This window comes from Cynara cardunculus, unplaced genomic scaffold (genome assembly GCF_001531365.2).
Source record: "Cynara cardunculus var. scolymus isolate 2C unplaced genomic scaffold, CcrdV1 Un_Scaffold_2234, whole genome shotgun sequence".
In the NCBI taxonomy this organism is placed as follows: Eukaryota; Viridiplantae; Streptophyta; class Magnoliopsida; order Asterales; family Asteraceae; genus Cynara; species Cynara cardunculus.
Genome location: NW_020201020.1, coordinates 56,355 through 74,098, shown reverse-complemented (window position 1 = coordinate 74,098; position 17,744 = coordinate 56,355). Strand labels below are relative to the sequence as shown.

Sequence of the window (17,744 nt, the reverse complement as noted above, 5' to 3'; positions counted from 1 at the left end):
CGCGTAATGCTTAAGGTGTCCCCTTGGAAAGGCCTTATCCGTTTCGGAAAACGTGGGAAATTAAGTCCCCGTTTCCTTGGGCCGTTTAAAGTCCTGGCTAGGGTAGGACTTCAAGCTTACAAATTAGAACTACCACCTGAAATGGCCGGGATCCACAACACATTTCATGTATGTTACCTTCGTAAATGCTTAGCGGAARAAGGAWGCGTTATTCCACTATCGGAAATTCAGGTGGACAAGAACAATCAGTGCGTCGAAGAACCGGAGGCCATCTTGGAGAGAAAGACCAAGGCGTTGAGACACAAAGAAATTGTCTTGGTTAAAGTACAATGGAAACACCATCGAGGTGCTAACGTGACTTGGGAAGCGGAAGGAGACATGAAGAAGCGCTACCCCCACCTTTTCGCGTAAACTCCAAATTTCGAGGACGAAATAAAATTCAAGATGGGGAGAGTTGTAACACCCTGAAATTCTCTTCCCTCCGTCTCCAATCGCCTCTTTCGCGTCTAGATTTCCTCTCGTTCCGTTACGAGGTATCCTTTTATTTTCTCATTTTCTTGAATTTATATATATATATAAATATATGTAGTTTTTATTGCTGAAATTTAGCACTTTTGGTTGTGTATCTAGTCAAAAAAACTAAGGGAGATCCTTCACATTTACATTTACATTTTTATTTGTCTAAGACTTGAGGTTTATTGAGGAAAATAAAATAAAGGGGGGGGGGGGTATTTTCTTTGGTGCAATGACCCATACCCTATCCACCCATTCTTAGTTTGACACCTCATTTTGGTTTGGAAGTCTTTGCCTAGTAGTGGGCTGTCAGGAGAGGAATCAGAGAGGAAGCATGGCCTCAACCCCATAACTCACTGTAACCACACGAAACCTCCATTCTAGCTTCTTCCACAAACTTCTTYTACACCATCGCCTCCTTCCCTGTGCTGCTACTTACCGCGCCTCTAACCGTGTCCGCCGGCGCTCCGGCCATTGTTACAGCTCCGAATGCAACTGTTCCRTGCAGCCTCTTCTGTCCCCTCGCTCTTTCAAACAGCAGCAGCGGTGCTGTGAAGACAGCAGCTGCGGGGCTCGTCGTCCTCCACACCTCGGCAGCAGCATCGTCGGCAGCAGCAGTATCGTCGGCAGCAACAGCATCGTCGGCAGCAGCAGCATCGTCGGCAGCAGCAGCAACAAACAGCAGCTTAGCTGCGCTGTGGTGCTGTGTCTTCTCCTCCATCTTCGACAGCTTCTAACAGCAGCAAGCAACAGCAGGTTGCTGCTGTCTAGCTCATTCCCTTCGTTGCTTCCCGTCGCATACAGCAGTAGCAGGTTGCTGTGCTATTTCTGCGTTCTTTAGTCGGCAAAACAGTAACCGAGGGAAACTATCCGGATCCTTGGGTTTTCCCTTTATAACCACCAAGGTGAGTTCAGTTTATTCCGTCGTGAATTATTACTCTACAAAGCATTATAAACTCGTATCCGATTCCTAAGCATGCTACAAGTTTATTCCTAGTATAATGTGTAAGAAAATTTAAACTAGATGATGAGRAATTAATATTTGACTAAGAGATTTCAATTAGGATGAGAGTTAATGTGAAAGTCCACTAGAGGGTCGTATTAAGAGGGGTATAACTTGAAGAAAAGGTTGTGGTTGGTGATGTTGTTTACATGCTCTATTATGTCTAGAAATTCTAAGACGGTCTACGTTAGAGAACTCTATTACCTTATGATTTATGTATGGTATTTGCTAATGATAGTAGTAGCATACTTGTTGTATTGGTAGACTCATGTTAAATCTCGGAGTTGAAATATTATTATAAGTACTTGTATGCCTAATATTAACCATCCAAATAATTGTTTTGAAACGGGATGAAGCTTTGTGCTCGAAAATTGTTTTATTCTATTATGTGTGAAGGATGGTGTGAACTGGTGGTAGGCATTGTGATTATTATGTAACCTCCAAATCATCCTTTCACTACCACTCGGAAATAGGCATTGTGATTATTGTGTAATTTCCGAGATAAAGAGCTTACGATCACGAATGGCTAAATGACTGGATTTGGTTGATGTCGATGGTTTTTAAACCTATAAGTGATGCTCTATAACGGTGATTTACGACTTACTTTGTGTTCGTCTTAATCAACGGTAAATCAGGCCTTCCCCGTCATCCTCAGATGTTTAACACCCCCTGGCAATATTTTAATTTAGTTGTGTTCTTATAGTGCTTAAACTTGTGATATCTATATTTTCAGACTTCGCTATTCTTTGCGAATTTAATTGAACTCACTAGGCGTAAGCCTAACACTTCTTGGTTATGACTTGTTTAGCAGGTTCTTTTAGTAGCGGGGCTAAAAYGGGTTGAGAGGAGCATTGTTCGTGAAGGGGCTCTTTTGTAGTAAAGCCTCGTTCTCTTGAGCGCTAAGCTGGTTAATACCGTATTTTTGGAGATTGATAGAAACACCCGTCTATAATCTAGTTGTAGAAAATCTAGATTAGTAGGTTGTTATTTATCGTCTCGATAATCGTTTGTAAACGCCTTACTATTGCCTTTTGTAAAAGAAAAATTATATTTAAGAATTCAAGTTCCGGATTTTTGCTTGAGTTTATTTCTTTGGTTTTAGCATTTTATTATTGCATCGTGTAAGTGATTAGGGCGTTACATTGTTCCTCAAAGAAAACAAAAGATGGGGTAAACCCAACTTTCTTAGGAGAATGAGAATCTGAAAAGGAGGCATTTCCAAAAGATGATTTGAAATTTTGATTTTGGGGTCTAGGGCGGTTTTGAAAATCCTTAGGAAATCCTATTTGTTTGAAACATCTCTCTATAGTGTGTCCTGTCATCCCACAATGTTTACAAACTAAGTTGGAAACTCTTCCTCGCCTTCTTTTATTATCTACGGTTTTGCTTAAAAAGGCACTGTTTTGAGGTTTTGTCCGGGATTGGGATAGATTGACTCCTCTATGTGATTCCTTTCTTGAGACCAGAGAGAAGGTAGTTTTTACTGAGCGAAGTGGGTCCCTAGTAAGAATGTTACTTCGAATAGGTTGATACAAATCATCTAACCCCATAAAAAATTGCATTAATTTGATAAGTTGACTATGCTCAAAGAAATCATGAGTGGCATTACAAGTACATGAAGGAAGTTTGACTAAGGCATCAAACTGTTTCCATAGAGAGTTAAGTTTGTAATAATATTCAGAAACATACATGTCATTTTGACTTAAGAAATTTATTTTTTGATGTAGATTAAACGTAACGGAGCCATCAACTTTATCATATGTTTCTCTCAACTCATCCCAAACTTTGGAAGATTCTTTTGAGAACACTTGCCTAGAAAGAGATTTTCTGTCATAGAACTCAGTATCCAAGAGAGGACAACTGAATTGCAACGGTCCCATTGTCTTTCTAAGACAGGATTATTAACAGTTGTGGGACAAGTTCCATTAATAAAACCAATTTTATTTTTTGTATCCAAAGCTAAAGTCATGGCACAAGCCCAAACTTTGTAATTTTTAGTTCCACTTAACTTGAAATTGAGTAATGGAGTTCTACTGGTGTCACTAGGATACAGTTACAATGGATCTCCAAAGTCCAACAACGTGACTGGATGACATGGTACTGACCATAGCATTAGTGATATCACCCATTACACAGAACAAACAACACACAAAGAACCTGAATAGCTTAGAAGCAGGATTCCTAAAACACTCTGAGGTGCAAGGTCAAACTAACTATTCAGATTCAACAATAGATAACGTACATAAATAAAAGGAGAACAACACAGCAGATCTAGAATGACCAGATCTAAAGCAGAACAGGCAGTACAACAAGAATACAACATATATAGAATGAAATAACAGAACAAACAAAAAGAAATAAGCAAAAAAAAAACCTTGGATGGACCAGATTCAAATAAACCACAAGAGAAAATACAAGAAGAGAATGAAACAACAACCTGAACAGATATATGGATTTGGATGGACCAGATTCAAATGAAAAATATAACAGATATTAAAGCAGAAGGTGAATCGACTACCTGAACAGATATATGGATATGGATGGACCAGACCTAAACATAATACAACAGAACTTAAACGGAAAATGAATCGACAACCTGAACAAATATATGGATCTGGATGGACCGGATCTAAAACAAAATACAACAGATCTTAACCAGTAACAAAAAAACACAAGTATTGCAAATGAGGAAGGTAATCGAGATCTGATATATATCTCGTAAGCCTATCACTCTTTCTTGCGCATTTACTTGTTCCAACCCCAAGATGAACATAAAGTATAGCAACAATATCTCAAGAAATTTTATTCCAGCAAGTAACTCCGACGGTACAAAAACCTTGTTTCTTTTAAAGAAAACTCGACAAGCAACAAGTATTGCAAGAGAGGATGGTGGATCGTGACTTAACATAGATCTCGCAGACTAATCACTCGTTTTGCGCATTTACTTGATTAAACGGAACAAGAATACAAGAACACTTACCTGGATCTTGAAGAGAAGAAACATAATATGAATCAATCTCAGCCAAAACAGGGACAAGGAACAGATCATACACAAGAGTGTATAGCTCTGATACCATGTACAAAATCATAAAACCAACTAGCTTTTTTACAAGACAGATAATAGAAACAATTTTACAAAGAATATATTCAAATCTTAGCTAGATTTAGCTAAGAAGAGAAGAAAACCTAAGCTAGCTTAGAGAGAGAAGCCTAAGATCTTTGAGAGAAAAATATTCAAAAAATGAATGAAATCTGACGAAAAATGAAAGGAAAAAGGGTATTTATATTTAACTCAAAATTTACATAAAGCACCCTAAACAATAGAATAATAACTCCGCTACCCTCCAAGATCCATCAATAGTGAGGCGCAGTCCTCGAGTCCTTCAGATTCTGGATTGTGTACATTTCAGCCGCTCAACTTAACAACCTCACACAACACAGACAAGAATAATCAAAAGTTAAGATTGCAACAAATATATTCATATTTCAACAGTTTATACATGTGGATCCGTTTATCAAATACTTACCCGGAAGTGCTTATCGATAAAATTTAATACTACTATTTACTTATCGGGTAAGATTTTAGTCCATCAAAATGACATTGCATGTAATAATTTACACGGTAAGCGCTTACCGTGGTAAGAGTCGTTGCTCGCACTTACCGGGTAAGACTCTTGGTCCTTGTCTCGCTCTTTTCGGATAAGATTTTTGGTCCGTACCATATTCATCCGATGAGGTAATTTGACTTGGTAAGCGCTTACGCGGGTAAGCGTTTGGGAAACGGCCCTTTAATTGCTTGATTAATTTTTTTGGACAAAATAATAAGATGAGTTATAAAACAAAATGTCATGTATTTTACATAGGTATCGGGATGAGACCTGTCACGTTGAGAAATCTGGTGTACCCATCCCGATTAGGGTCAACGATTCCCTGAAAAATTACGGAACGAGCAGGGATGGAAATTGGGGACTAAGGACAGGAATGGAGATTAAGGTCTCCGCCTTATTCCCATTCCTAGTTACATATGATGTTGTAGTTTTCTAGAATATTATTCTATGTGTTTTGGTTCATATGGGCGGGCATAAACACATGGTATTGCCGTAAACCATCGAGTGTTTTTTTGTATTAAGTTAAATTTCTTTTGGTTTTATGTTTATTGTCTGATGTTGTGATTTCGTTCACATGTGAATACTTAATACTCCATAAAAACATAATTTTAAATATGTGTGAGATTTAAACACGGACCATATGAATTAAGTGTGATGTTTAATACATTTGATTTAAAATATCTCATATAAATAGAGGAAAAAATCCCTGATTCCTCGTTAAGGACGGAAATGTGATCAATTCGACAGAGGAGACGAGGACAACGATGGTTAAGCTACGCAAACTCTAAATAATTTACTATTTGCTTATAAGATATTTGAGTTTATATGCTTGGTTTTGCTCAAAACATGTAAATGTTACGAGAAATTTAACAAAATATGCTTGTTTTTAAAACTATTTTCCATAATATGCTTGTGTTCTCATACCATCTTTCCAAAATATGCTTGTTTTTGGACCAACTTTCTATAAAATGTTTGTTTTGTATACTATTTTCCACAATATGTTTGTTCTAAAAACTACACCCCATAATATGTTTGTTTTCAAAACTACATCCATAAAAACCACAAGGGTTGTACTTGATTGGTTTGAGTTTGGGCTCCAAAGGTCAGGGGTTCAAACCTCACCATAGGTAAGGAGGGTGTGTGAGTTTATTTGTTGCATTTGCCGTATATAAATATTATATACTTCAAAAAAAAGGTCAAAAGTGCCTGAAGATTTCAGGTTCAAATTTAAGGAGAAATAAAAATTTCATTGTGGTTTCGGAGGTTCAAATGTGGTGACTCCGACTTACCTGCAAAGAAAGTGGTCACCCTAAGATTAGTCGGCTCGTATAGCGGATTGAATATCTAGGTTACTAAAACAAACTACATCCATAATATGTTTGTTTTCGAATTATTTCCGAGTATATGCTTATGTCTTTTTTAATTAAAAAAATGATTTTCTTTCATTTTTTAAAAATTTATTAAATATAACAAACAATATTTTACTTTACAACTTTTTAAATTGAACAACTCTTGAAAAAAACCAAAAGATGAATTTTTTCTGTAATTTTTTTTGAAAAAACAAAACAAATCTTAMAAAAAAAAAAAATACAAAAAATGGAAAAAAAAGTTTGATTTAAAAAAAAAAACTATTATACTGAAAAATAACATATTAAAATGAATAATAGTTTAGTAAAAAAAATACAATAAATGAAAAGAAAAACAGATCTTGAAAATTATTATAAAGTCTGAGAAAATCTTGAAAAATGGATTTTAAGAACCACCAAAAAGTGGGATTGTTCATTTGCTCGGTTTTTTTTTTCCCACATGTAGTACCTCAAGACCTGACACACTTAAGGACTATCTCTAAGGCATTACCTTAAGCGGCGAAGATCCTGGTGTATCACCAAGATAGCACTTTCGGACTCAACACTCCTAATGCATACTCGAAAGGTTCAACCAAGCATCTATAACAAGTAGGAATATTCACACGATTTATGTAATATCATATACTTCACATCTCGAATTAAACTAATGGTCCAACCACTATACTCATCACGTGTCATAATATATTCCAATATTCAGTGACCCTAAAATTTAGGTCAATAATGCCTCATATTATGGCATACAACATTTTCCAAGTATTTAAGCAAATCCTCATGAAATCTCTTTTAAACAAGTATGATTACGGGAAAGCATTTAGGTTGATAACTTCAATGGAGTAATTTCATACTACGCATGAACAGCCCGAATAATAAGGGAATATGACTAAATCACAAATAATGAGTTGATACTAGGGGTGAGCATAGGCGGGTACCCGTCCTTTTTGATAGGAACCGGAACCGGGGCGGTTCTTGAGATATTGGAACCGGAACCGGAACCGGTTAGAGCAGTTCTTGAATTTTTGGAACCGGAACTGGAACCGCCGGGAACCGGTTCCGGTTCCGGGTACCCGCTTCCTAAAATATTAAAATTTTGTTATTTAGAAATAAAAATAAAATATTGCCAAAACACTAAATTAAATAAACAAGAATACAAATTATACGGAATAATGGTTACAAATATTGTTTTAACGATTACAAATCATAATAGACTAATAGAAAATGTTCAAAGTTTAACGATTATATACTATAATTGTAAATGTTCAAAACTTAACGATTACATACTACGAACTGCAGTTTAGTAGAACTAGAAAGTAGATGAAGAATGAAGATGACCGCGTCATTTGAAGATGTAACTTAATATAAATTTGGTATTGAAAAAAATTAAAATTATTTTTTTATTGAAAAACAACCGCCGGTTCCGGGTAACCGGCGGGTAACGGTTTCGAAAAACTGAGAACCGGAACCGGAACCGTTCTCAATCGGTTCCGTATTTTAGGAACCGGAACCGGACCCACTCATATCGGTTCCGGTTCCGGAACCGGCGGTTCCAAGGCGGTTCCGGTTCCACAAACGGGTACCCGATTCCGCTGCTCACCCCTAGTTGATACTTTGAAATAAAGCTAGAAATACAAGTAAGATAGGTATTTTGACATGTATCTAGTTTTTACAAAACATTTTACATTCACCTACTAGATTTTTAGAGAAAACCTAGAAAATGGTAAAACCCTAGAAAATGGAGTGGGGATCTTGAACTTGAACTCCAAATATCGACTCATGATAAGAACAATAAATGAAACATTTGGATCTTTAAAATCTGACTTTAAATGAAGCTCTTGATAGCAAAATAAATGAGAGGAGTAATGGAGGAGGGAAGCAGGTGAGGGGGGAAATGAGGGAGAGTAGACGTGGAGAGAAAAGTGAGTAGAGGAGGTTAGTGTGCAACCAAAAGAAATCAGTCGTTGGTGAAGGGAGTTCAGGGTGCACGGGCGAGTCTCATGTGGCTTGGGCCGTATATGACCCGCGTTTCACACTGTAAGGTCGCCTCCAGAATGCTTCAGCTTGAGACTACAACGTCTAAGGCCAAAACACAAGCGAGTGACCTTAATGCGGCCTAACCCGCATGATTCCCGCATTTGTGACTCAAAATTGATCCGCTCTCTAAGCAATCCAGTGGGTTTGACGACTAACATGTGGCCCTACCCGCATCACACTCATCCAACTCCTCCTTCTTGCTCTCTTGAGTTCTTTTAAAACACATACAAACAATCCTTTAACTTAGAACTTAATCCAATACTTTTGGAAATCTCGAGGTTCCTTTTACCAAAAGTTGGGTGTTACATATAATTAGCCATTTTAACCCATAGATCAAATGACGGTTAAAATAATTTTCAAACAAAAACCATGATTCCAAAATGCAAGAAAAGCACAAATAGAAACTTATATTCTTAAATGTAACACAACTGAGATTTGAAAGTAATTTTCTTTGATTTTACACTGTTATAATTATTCAATCCACTTACGATTTCCATCTTGTATGTGGCGCAAGCAAGCGTCTTTTCAAAAACAGTCTTTTTACCAGAAGAGCTTGATGAAAAATCTGTGTACATCTTATCCCTTAAAACATTATCTTCAAGTGAAATATTTTAGTTTTGTTTGATTTTCTTTTTTTTTTGTCCTTAAACTCTTGTATTATTAAATAACATGGCTGTGATTAAAATTACTCAAATGACTTTCAAAAATTTGGTATTTCATTGGAGGATTTATAAACGCATAACTTAAACGTCAGAGTGTTCAGTTATTCTAGATAAGTCCCAATCAAAGTAAACTTGTCAAATCTTGTTTTCTATGCTTCATCTTATAGAAAGATATAACAGTTCCAATAATTTTTTCTGAACTGTCCACAATTCTGATGTTATGTTAGTTGAAGTTTTAAACCCGCAAATTTGTTCCAAAATGAGACCCTGACGTTTTCTATCTACAATGCATTCGAGTATTCATTGGCTCCAAAGTAAAATCATAATTCATAAGGACCAATATTGGAAATAAATCAAAGTTTAGGGGGTAAAATTGCATAAGTGAAATTAGAATTTAGAGTAAACTACAAGTTTGGTCCCTATGGTTTGGAAAAAGTAGCACTTTTCGTTCCTACATGTTTGAAATTGTAAGATGACCATCGTGGTTTAAAAAACAATCGAATTTGGTCCCTCCCTTTAACGACAACTAAAAAATTCATTTAAATGATAAACATTTTCGTTTTTTTTATTAATTTTTTTGTATTGTACCCAATCAAAAAACATAGGTACCAAAAAGATAACATCTAACCACAAGTGTGGTGCCTGATTGATTTGAGCTTGACTCCAAAGATCAAAAGTACCAAAAGGTCTCAGGTTCAAATCCAAGGAGGAATAAAAATCTGCTTGTGGCCATGGAGATTTAAATGCGGTGACTCCGAGCTATCTGTAAAGCAGATGATCGTCCTGAGATTAGTCAACTCGCATAGCGGGTTGGATATCCAGGTTAATCAAAAAAAGAAAGATAACATCATTTTTAATTGGATAAAAGATAAAAGAGCTAAAATTCCTTTAATTTAAAGAAAAAATTTAAAGTCTTAGAAGAAGTGATCAAATTCGGACGTTTTCATAAACTATGATGATCATCTTGTAATTTCAAAACCATAGGGATGAAAAGTATTGTTTTTGATAAACCACAGGGACCAAATCTGTAGTTTACTCTAGAATTTATAACTAAGGACCGTTATTGTAAATAGAAAAAGTATAGGGGGTAAAAGTGTATGGTCGTGAACGTCATGCATATTCATTATTCAATCCAATTATCCAAATAAACCAAAAGCTTAGCGAAAAAACTCTTCCTCTTTGTTACAGGTATAGGTAACGAGGTCCGGTGTCGGCTCTTCTATGGTTTCTTATTCTTCGTAGCAACAAATCCAACCAAAATCTAGGGTTCGTGGATCATGGCGTCTCTTCTTCTTTCAAACTCAATTGTCTCATCTCCTTTTCTCGGCAAGAACCTGTAAGTGTTTTAAACGCCTTATCTACGTGTAAATTTACGAAGTTCATGATTAGATTGTTGGATGTTTGGTAAATTGAAATTCTGATGTCATTTTTTTTGGTGTGTGTGTACTTAGAATGATTATGATTTGATGATTTGTGATGAGAATTGGTATGCTTCTAGATAATTGTTACCTTCCTAATTCGTGTGTTTTCGTTCGTCCAGTTCAGTTGATGGGAATTTAAGGAAGTCGAGACTATGCGCGTTGGTAGTTAGGAGGAGCCCTAGATGTGCTGCTGCTGATGCAACGTTTGGGGGTACCTAAAATTTTCGCTTAACAAAAAATTTAACCTAATTTATTGATTTTATGGATTGAGCGTTAATTTGTTTCCTATTGTCATGAAAGTGAACGTATATACATTAACTATTCTTGATTTTCCACTGGATGCTTATGTGATTTGTGTAAAGTTGTTGAATGCACACATGTTCTTGTGCTTCTTGGTGGCCTGTTAAGTGTTTGATTTCCATTCATTTATTTTACTGCAGTTTGAAGATTGGTTGTCATAAACTATAGAACTCTTTATATGTCTTATGCGTGGAAAATCATTTGTAGATGTGCAAATGTGAAATGCACTCATTGTAGAGTTAATTGGGACACTTTTACCTCGGTATATTGACCATCACATGGCTACTCCCCTGATATACCTTGTGGGCATTGTACTTGCAAGTTATTTGAAAGAAGCAAGTTTTAGAGTTTGTTGAGTGATAGGTGAAGGCATGTCGAATCATAAGGTGTAGAAGTCTTAGCTGAGAGATAACTGGAAGTGGCATGAAGATATGGCCTGATGTACTACTTAAGAAAATTTATAAGCTTATGAATGAAAAAACTAATTTTCTAAGTTTTACCAGCATTGCATTACTTGGGAAAAATTAGTAATAATTCTTACGGAAGTTAGTCAGTTGTTCCATTAATAAGTTTCATGGTGGTTTAAGGTACTTGCAAAAAATCTTCACACCAGCTCTAATCTGACCATCGACCGCCTAATCTCATTGGAAAAAAAAAATTCAAGTATAAGTAATCAAGCTGCATCAGTGTACTATTGATGTCAGTTAATCAACCTTCATTGTTTCCCTTAAGGGTGTGCTTGGTACGTAGACAGGACTAAACGGGTGAGAGTGAGGTAGGTGGGTGAAAGAATTGTGCAAGGTTTTAGGGTTTTAAACAAACCAAACAAGCCCAATAAATCCCACCCAGAATTGGGTTCTATTTGGGGGGGGGGGGGGGCGCTGTACCGTACGCAGACCCGGCCTACACCCTAGAGAGTAGAGCGGTTGTTTTCGTGAAGACCCCTGGCTAGTGCAAAGTGTGAGAAAGGTAGATAAACATATATACAAAACATTGAAAAGTTGGATATGAGTAATCAATATCAATAGAAATAAGGAAACACAAATGTGCTATAATTTGACTAGATATGAGTACAAGCCAACAACAATATAAATAGAGGCAAGTACATGAGAAACATAACCAAGGTGTGGAAAGTACACACTCCTAGTCTAACGTAGGGTTTTGGTAACCTAACTACTGACTCACTAACCCTATCGCCTTTGCAACCTCTACCCCTACGACCTTCCTCCTGTTTATTTTCCCACCCTCGTCTGCTATCCTAGTCTTGCCTCTCCAAATGCTCATATCAAAGCTCATGTCCTCAAAATGCCTAAAGCTGCCATGTCTAATCTAAGTTGCTTATCACACGTCCTCCTCGGCATATCCTTCCCCCTCGACCGTGAAACTTAGCACCCTCCTTGGTGAACCGCCATCTATCTCCTACGAATATGACCAAACCACCACAATCTTCCATCTCTCAACTTATCTAGGATGGTGCCACTCCCAACACTGCCTTGTACGCGCCTTTCGGTATCCTGCCAAACATGGTTTTACTACATGTCCATCTAAGCATTCTCATTTTGCAACTTCCCATCTTCCTCTTATGGGCCTTCCTTATTACCCAACACCCTTTCCCATACAACATAACTTTCTGATGGCTACCTTGTAAAAATTGCCTTTCAGCTTTAGTTTGAGTGGGACCTTCTTGTCACATAACACCCTGTGGTAGCAAAACATGGTTTTACTACATGTCCATCTAAGCATTCTCATTTTGCAACTTCCCATCTTCCTCTTATGGGCCTTCCTTATTGCCCAACACCCTTTCCCATACAACATAAATTTCTGATGGCTACCTTGTAAAAATTGCCTTTCAGCTTTAGTTTGAGTGGGACCTTCTTGTCACATAACACCCTGTGGTAGCCCTCCACTTTAGCCAGGCCTTCTTTATTCAATGTGTTATGTGATGGTCGTCCTGACCCCCTTTCTGAATCATGGAGCTTAGATACCTAAAACTATCGTTTGGGGTATCCATTTCCCCCAATGTTAACTTCTACCTCCTCACCTATACACTCTCACTGAAATTGTACCGCAAGTATTCGGTCTTAGAGCAGCTAATGTGAACGCCTTACATCTCCAAAGCAATCCTACTCTGCTCCAATCGTTCGATCACTTTAATTTGACATGGGTGGTTTAGTAATTTACCAACCTTATCCCATCTCCATATTTTTTCCCACCTGTTTTGGTGGGACAAAAAATTTGCATCGCTATCCCACTCAGTCCTGTCTTGGTCTTAATGCCGCACCAAACATGGGACTACAAGTTTCTGATTTGTCCCGTCACCCATCCTGCCCACGTACCAAACGGACCCTAAGTAAACTACACCCTTTCTAGGCAATGATTCTGTTTGGCTCCTCTTGTGAAGCTTTTAAGGGATCCCATCTTCTCCTTAATTACTTTGAGGCCTCGGATGATAAATTCCGTACTAGGTGAGGCTTATGTTTTGTTTTATTCAGAAGTAACTATGCTCGGTTAGACTAGGGAATCAGATTAGAGCTTGCACCTATGTATTTTTTATCCACAGCCTATGCAAATATAACTTTCAGCTTGAAGCTTGATCTTTCAATCATTAAAAGAGCACAAGTTTTTTAGATGTCATAATCAGGACAATTAGCAGGTTTACCAAGAGTGCATCTCTTCTTTTTGCATGCATCCTGATCCCACATTTGAAATTACATGAACATACAGATTTTCCTTTTTGACTGAAGAATTTGGTGTCCTTACCAATGGAGATAAGTTACTCCTGAATGCTAGTGAGACTATTTTAGTCAAATGGCCCGATGCCAAAGTCTGTCCTTACCTCCAGCATGGTTGAGTTTCTCACTTATCTAGTTGGACAAAGAGGAAGGTGCAAGTATTGACATTTCTGTTGCAGCAATGTCACCTGGAATCTGGATCCGTTTTTGGCTAAGGCATACTACAAACTGTCTACAGGAGATTAAATTGGTGCTTTAGTTAGAAGTCCTTTTCCATTCATAAAAAATAAGGGGTTGTTTGCTTAGAGGCATTAAGTAGTCATTAATGGGATTGAATATAAAAGAAACTGTTTGGTTTTATATAAGATAATGGGTCCATTCCCCCATAAGCCCAAATTTTCATTCCAGGTCAAATTGGGGGGAATGAAAATTCATTCTCATTTTCATTCCCCTGCATGAACCAAACAACCCCTAAAATTTCTTTAGGATCTAACACCCCTGCCCTCCAATAAAATCTTCTATTAGAGCAAAATTAAATTCTAAGTTGGTCATCCTAAAAAAAATGAGGTAGAAGTTGTAAAGCTTGAGCATAAATAGCTATTTTAGGCTATTGCGATCTGTGCAACTAAAGATAGAACAAGAAAATTGCATGGTTTACGAAATTTGGTGTTCAAAATGAGTATACCAATTTCAGAAAGAAAATACTGCAATATCAATTTTCTTGATCAACAACATTTTCTGATAATTCCTTTTTTTTTTTTTTTGTTCTTTTAGGTAACATCCCAAAATTCCCTCGCAGTAATGTTTGGGATCCTTACAAGCGCCTTGGTATAACTACTGATGCTTCTGAAGATGAAGTCTGGAGTTCTCGCAACTTTCTTTTAGATCAGTATGCCGGTCATGAGAGGAGTGCGGAGTCAATAGAAGCGGCTTTTGAGAAGATACTTATGACAAGCTTCCAGAACAGAAAAAAAACAAAAATCAACTTAAAAACAAGGCTAAAGAAGAAAGTAGAGGAGTCTCCACCTTGGGTTCAGAACTTACTTAGTTTTGTGGAACTTCCTCCCAATATCATTATCCTTAGAAGATTGTTTCTGTTTTCGTTTATGGCAGTCTGGAGTGTGATGAACTCTGCCGATGGTGGTCCTGCATTCCAGGTTTGCTGCTCTGCATTAGCTTTTCCTTTTGATTTTCTTGTAGTGCTTATTCTATGCGAGTAGTATTTGGGTCAGGACGGGAAATTATAGTACAAAAACTTGTCATCACACGTTTGGTGCAACATTAGATTGGGACACGACATGACCCGAGTAGACAAAAATGCAATTTTTTTGTCCCACCAAAATCGGTGGAACAAAAATCATGGAGATGAGACAAGATTGGTAAATTACTAAACTACCGTGTCAAATTAAAATAAATTAAAACCCTAAAACCCTGCACAATACTCCATCTCACTCTCACCTGTCATGTCTAGTCCTGCCCTGTCATCTCTAGTCCCGTCTAGTCTAGTCCTGTCTTGCCTGGTCATGTTCTGGCGTGCCTGGTCCTACCCTATGATGTCATGTCATGTCCAATCATGTCAGGTCATGTCCAGTCTTGTCCAGTCTGCCTACCAAATGCACCCTTAGAAACCAACATAACAATTTGTAACTATGAGGATGAGAAAATAAGTAATTTAATTTTGGCATCTTTCTTAAAAATCAAATATTTTAAGTTTTGTAGGAGGGAGAGTATACCTTATTGTGTTTGCAGTTGTAGATGCCATTTATATCTTGATTTTGTGTTTGGCATCTTTAACTCTATTTGATCTCTTATATGATACAGGTAGCCCTGTCTTTGTTTGCTTGCATCTACTTCCTCAATGACAAGTCAAAGAGCATAGCAAGGGCTTCTGTTATCGGGTGAGTTCATAAACAAAGACCCACAAACCCTTGGTTTCTTTCTTTATTTCTTGATTTTAGGATTCTTCATAAATGAAATTTGTTTATGAATGATAAAAAAATGAAATTTAAATAAAAAAGATAAATTTAAATAATTATGTTACCTTACATCCTTTTTGTGTCTAAATTTAAGTACTCGAAAAATATTGATTTACAAGCACATGCTATATTTTAGTAATTCGGCATCCTACATCTATGTTCTGTCACCCAACTTACGAAATCCATATCGCGCTTTCACATGTTGTATATCAAACCGGATAACTGTCATCATTGTTTGTCAAAATCAACAATCTAACATTAATATGGACGATCCCCATGATATGTCGCAGGCTCGCAGCGGCAAATGTGTGGGTGTAACCCATACGTGTGAGGTCTCGGGTTTGAGCCTGAGCACCACAATTTGCCGTCTGGGATCTGCGCGACTTACCTCCCCCATGATGACTGTGGGACCTGTAAGGTTGAGGCGCTCCACAGGGTGGCGTATATCCTTGTATACTAAATCAGTTTCATTCGACTGTTACTGTATGAACCTCTTTTTGGATCAACTCATAGCATTGGAAATGTCAAAAGAGAAGTTTTATGTTGAACATGTGTTGGTATGAAATTGGTAGGGAGGTTTACTTAGCTTAGCATATAGTGTGGGCTGGGGTTTGCTTAGACCCGCCTCGCCAATTCCATACTCACAAACATCGACATCAAACCTTTCATTTTACATTTCCAATACTATAATCACTGCTCTAAGAGGCTTGTTTCGGACGCCAAGTGAACCCTCATGGCATGCCATGGCCCGGTGCAGTTTTTGTAAGGTCTTTTTAGATTTTTTAATTAAATTACCTTTTTGGTGTCATACGTTTTAGTTTTTAGTATATACCGTAATTTAAATTGTTCAATACCATTGACTCGTAATAGCATAAAACAGGGGGATAATCTTGTCAGAACCACAAAAAGGTTACAAACATGTGAGAACCGATCTAAAAATATTCTTTTACATCATGTGTATTTCATAACACTAAGATTTAAGGTATTGTTGCACATATATTTGTTTCATAATGTGTAAGTTTCACATGTACTTGTTCACAATGTGAAACTTTTAAACGTGTATACACATGTAATTTTTTCACGATGTGAACACAAACATATGTGAAACATACCTTAAATCATAACATTTGATGAAATCAATCATGTAATTTTTTTTAGATCAGTTCTCACAGGTTTGTAATCTGTTTGTAGTTCTCATTTAATTATATACAGATTTGCTACCATAAGTCACGGCTTGAAAAACATCATGGCCTCGTTGTGCCTCCTAAGGCTTGAGGCTTGACCTTACACGCCATTAAAACCTTGTTTTATGATGTTTTATATTAAGTAATAATTGATTTAAACCATTATTTTGATTACAGATTTGGATCCCTTGTGGTTGGGTGGATTTGTGGTTCTTGTCTGGTACCCATAATTCCTGCAGCCCTTTTGCAACCAACTTGGACCTTGGAGCTCTTGACTTCACTGGTGGTATACATCTTTCTCTTTCTTGGATGCACCTTTCTTAAATGAAACATATCCTTATTTTGTCTTAGATTTCATCTTCACTTCAGACACAAAACAAGATTAATTCCAATTTGCTTCTGTTGATCTCCTCTCTTCTTATGCTTCCATCCTTGGTCGACTTTCGGATTGCAATTCTGGTTTTCTTTTGGGTTCATTATGATAAGAGTTTAGCGGTTTCATAACGTACTATAGTTTTAACTGATATAACAAACACACTCGTGTCCCTTCTCGAGTTGCTCCTTTCCTTAGGGGTTGTTAGGCAATTGCTGAATGGTTTGGTGCAGAATGATTAAGAGGTTCTCATGATATAGTGCAAAATGAAATATATTTGTTGGTAATTGTTACAATGAAATTAGGGCTCTTAATGGTTAAGGGAGATCCATGATACAAAATCATTCAGGAGGTTTTAGAAACATTAAGAGACATACTTTTTTTTTACTAAACAAGATTCACCTCTTAACGATCCAAAGGTTGTCTCTTAATGGAACTATTAAGAGGTAAACAAACAACCCCTTAGTTAAGGTAGAGAACAAGTCTGCATAAATCCCACACGTTAGAGGCCCTTTGAGTGAGATACATTTGGCTGGTTTGGGTTTGTGCATTACCCTTGTCTGGTGGCATCATTTGA

General features: G+C 37.1%; 1 protein-coding gene across 1 annotated transcript; it reads left to right on the top strand.

Annotated features, from left to right (window-relative positions):
- Positions 1-10,327: 10,327 nt before the first annotated feature.
- On the top strand, positions 10,328-17,207 carry LOC112502955 (protein CHAPERONE-LIKE PROTEIN OF POR1, chloroplastic). Its single transcript, XM_025106996.1, has 5 exons — positions 10,328-10,517; positions 10,722-10,813; positions 14,409-14,791; positions 15,456-15,532; positions 16,972-17,207. Exons 1-5 carry the CDS (start codon positions 10,459-10,461, stop codon positions 17,120-17,122), a joined length of 762 nt encoding a protein of 253 aa, XP_024962764.1. The 5' UTR covers positions 10,328-10,458; the 3' UTR covers positions 17,123-17,207.
- The last annotated feature ends 537 nt before the right edge of the window (positions 17,208-17,744 follow it).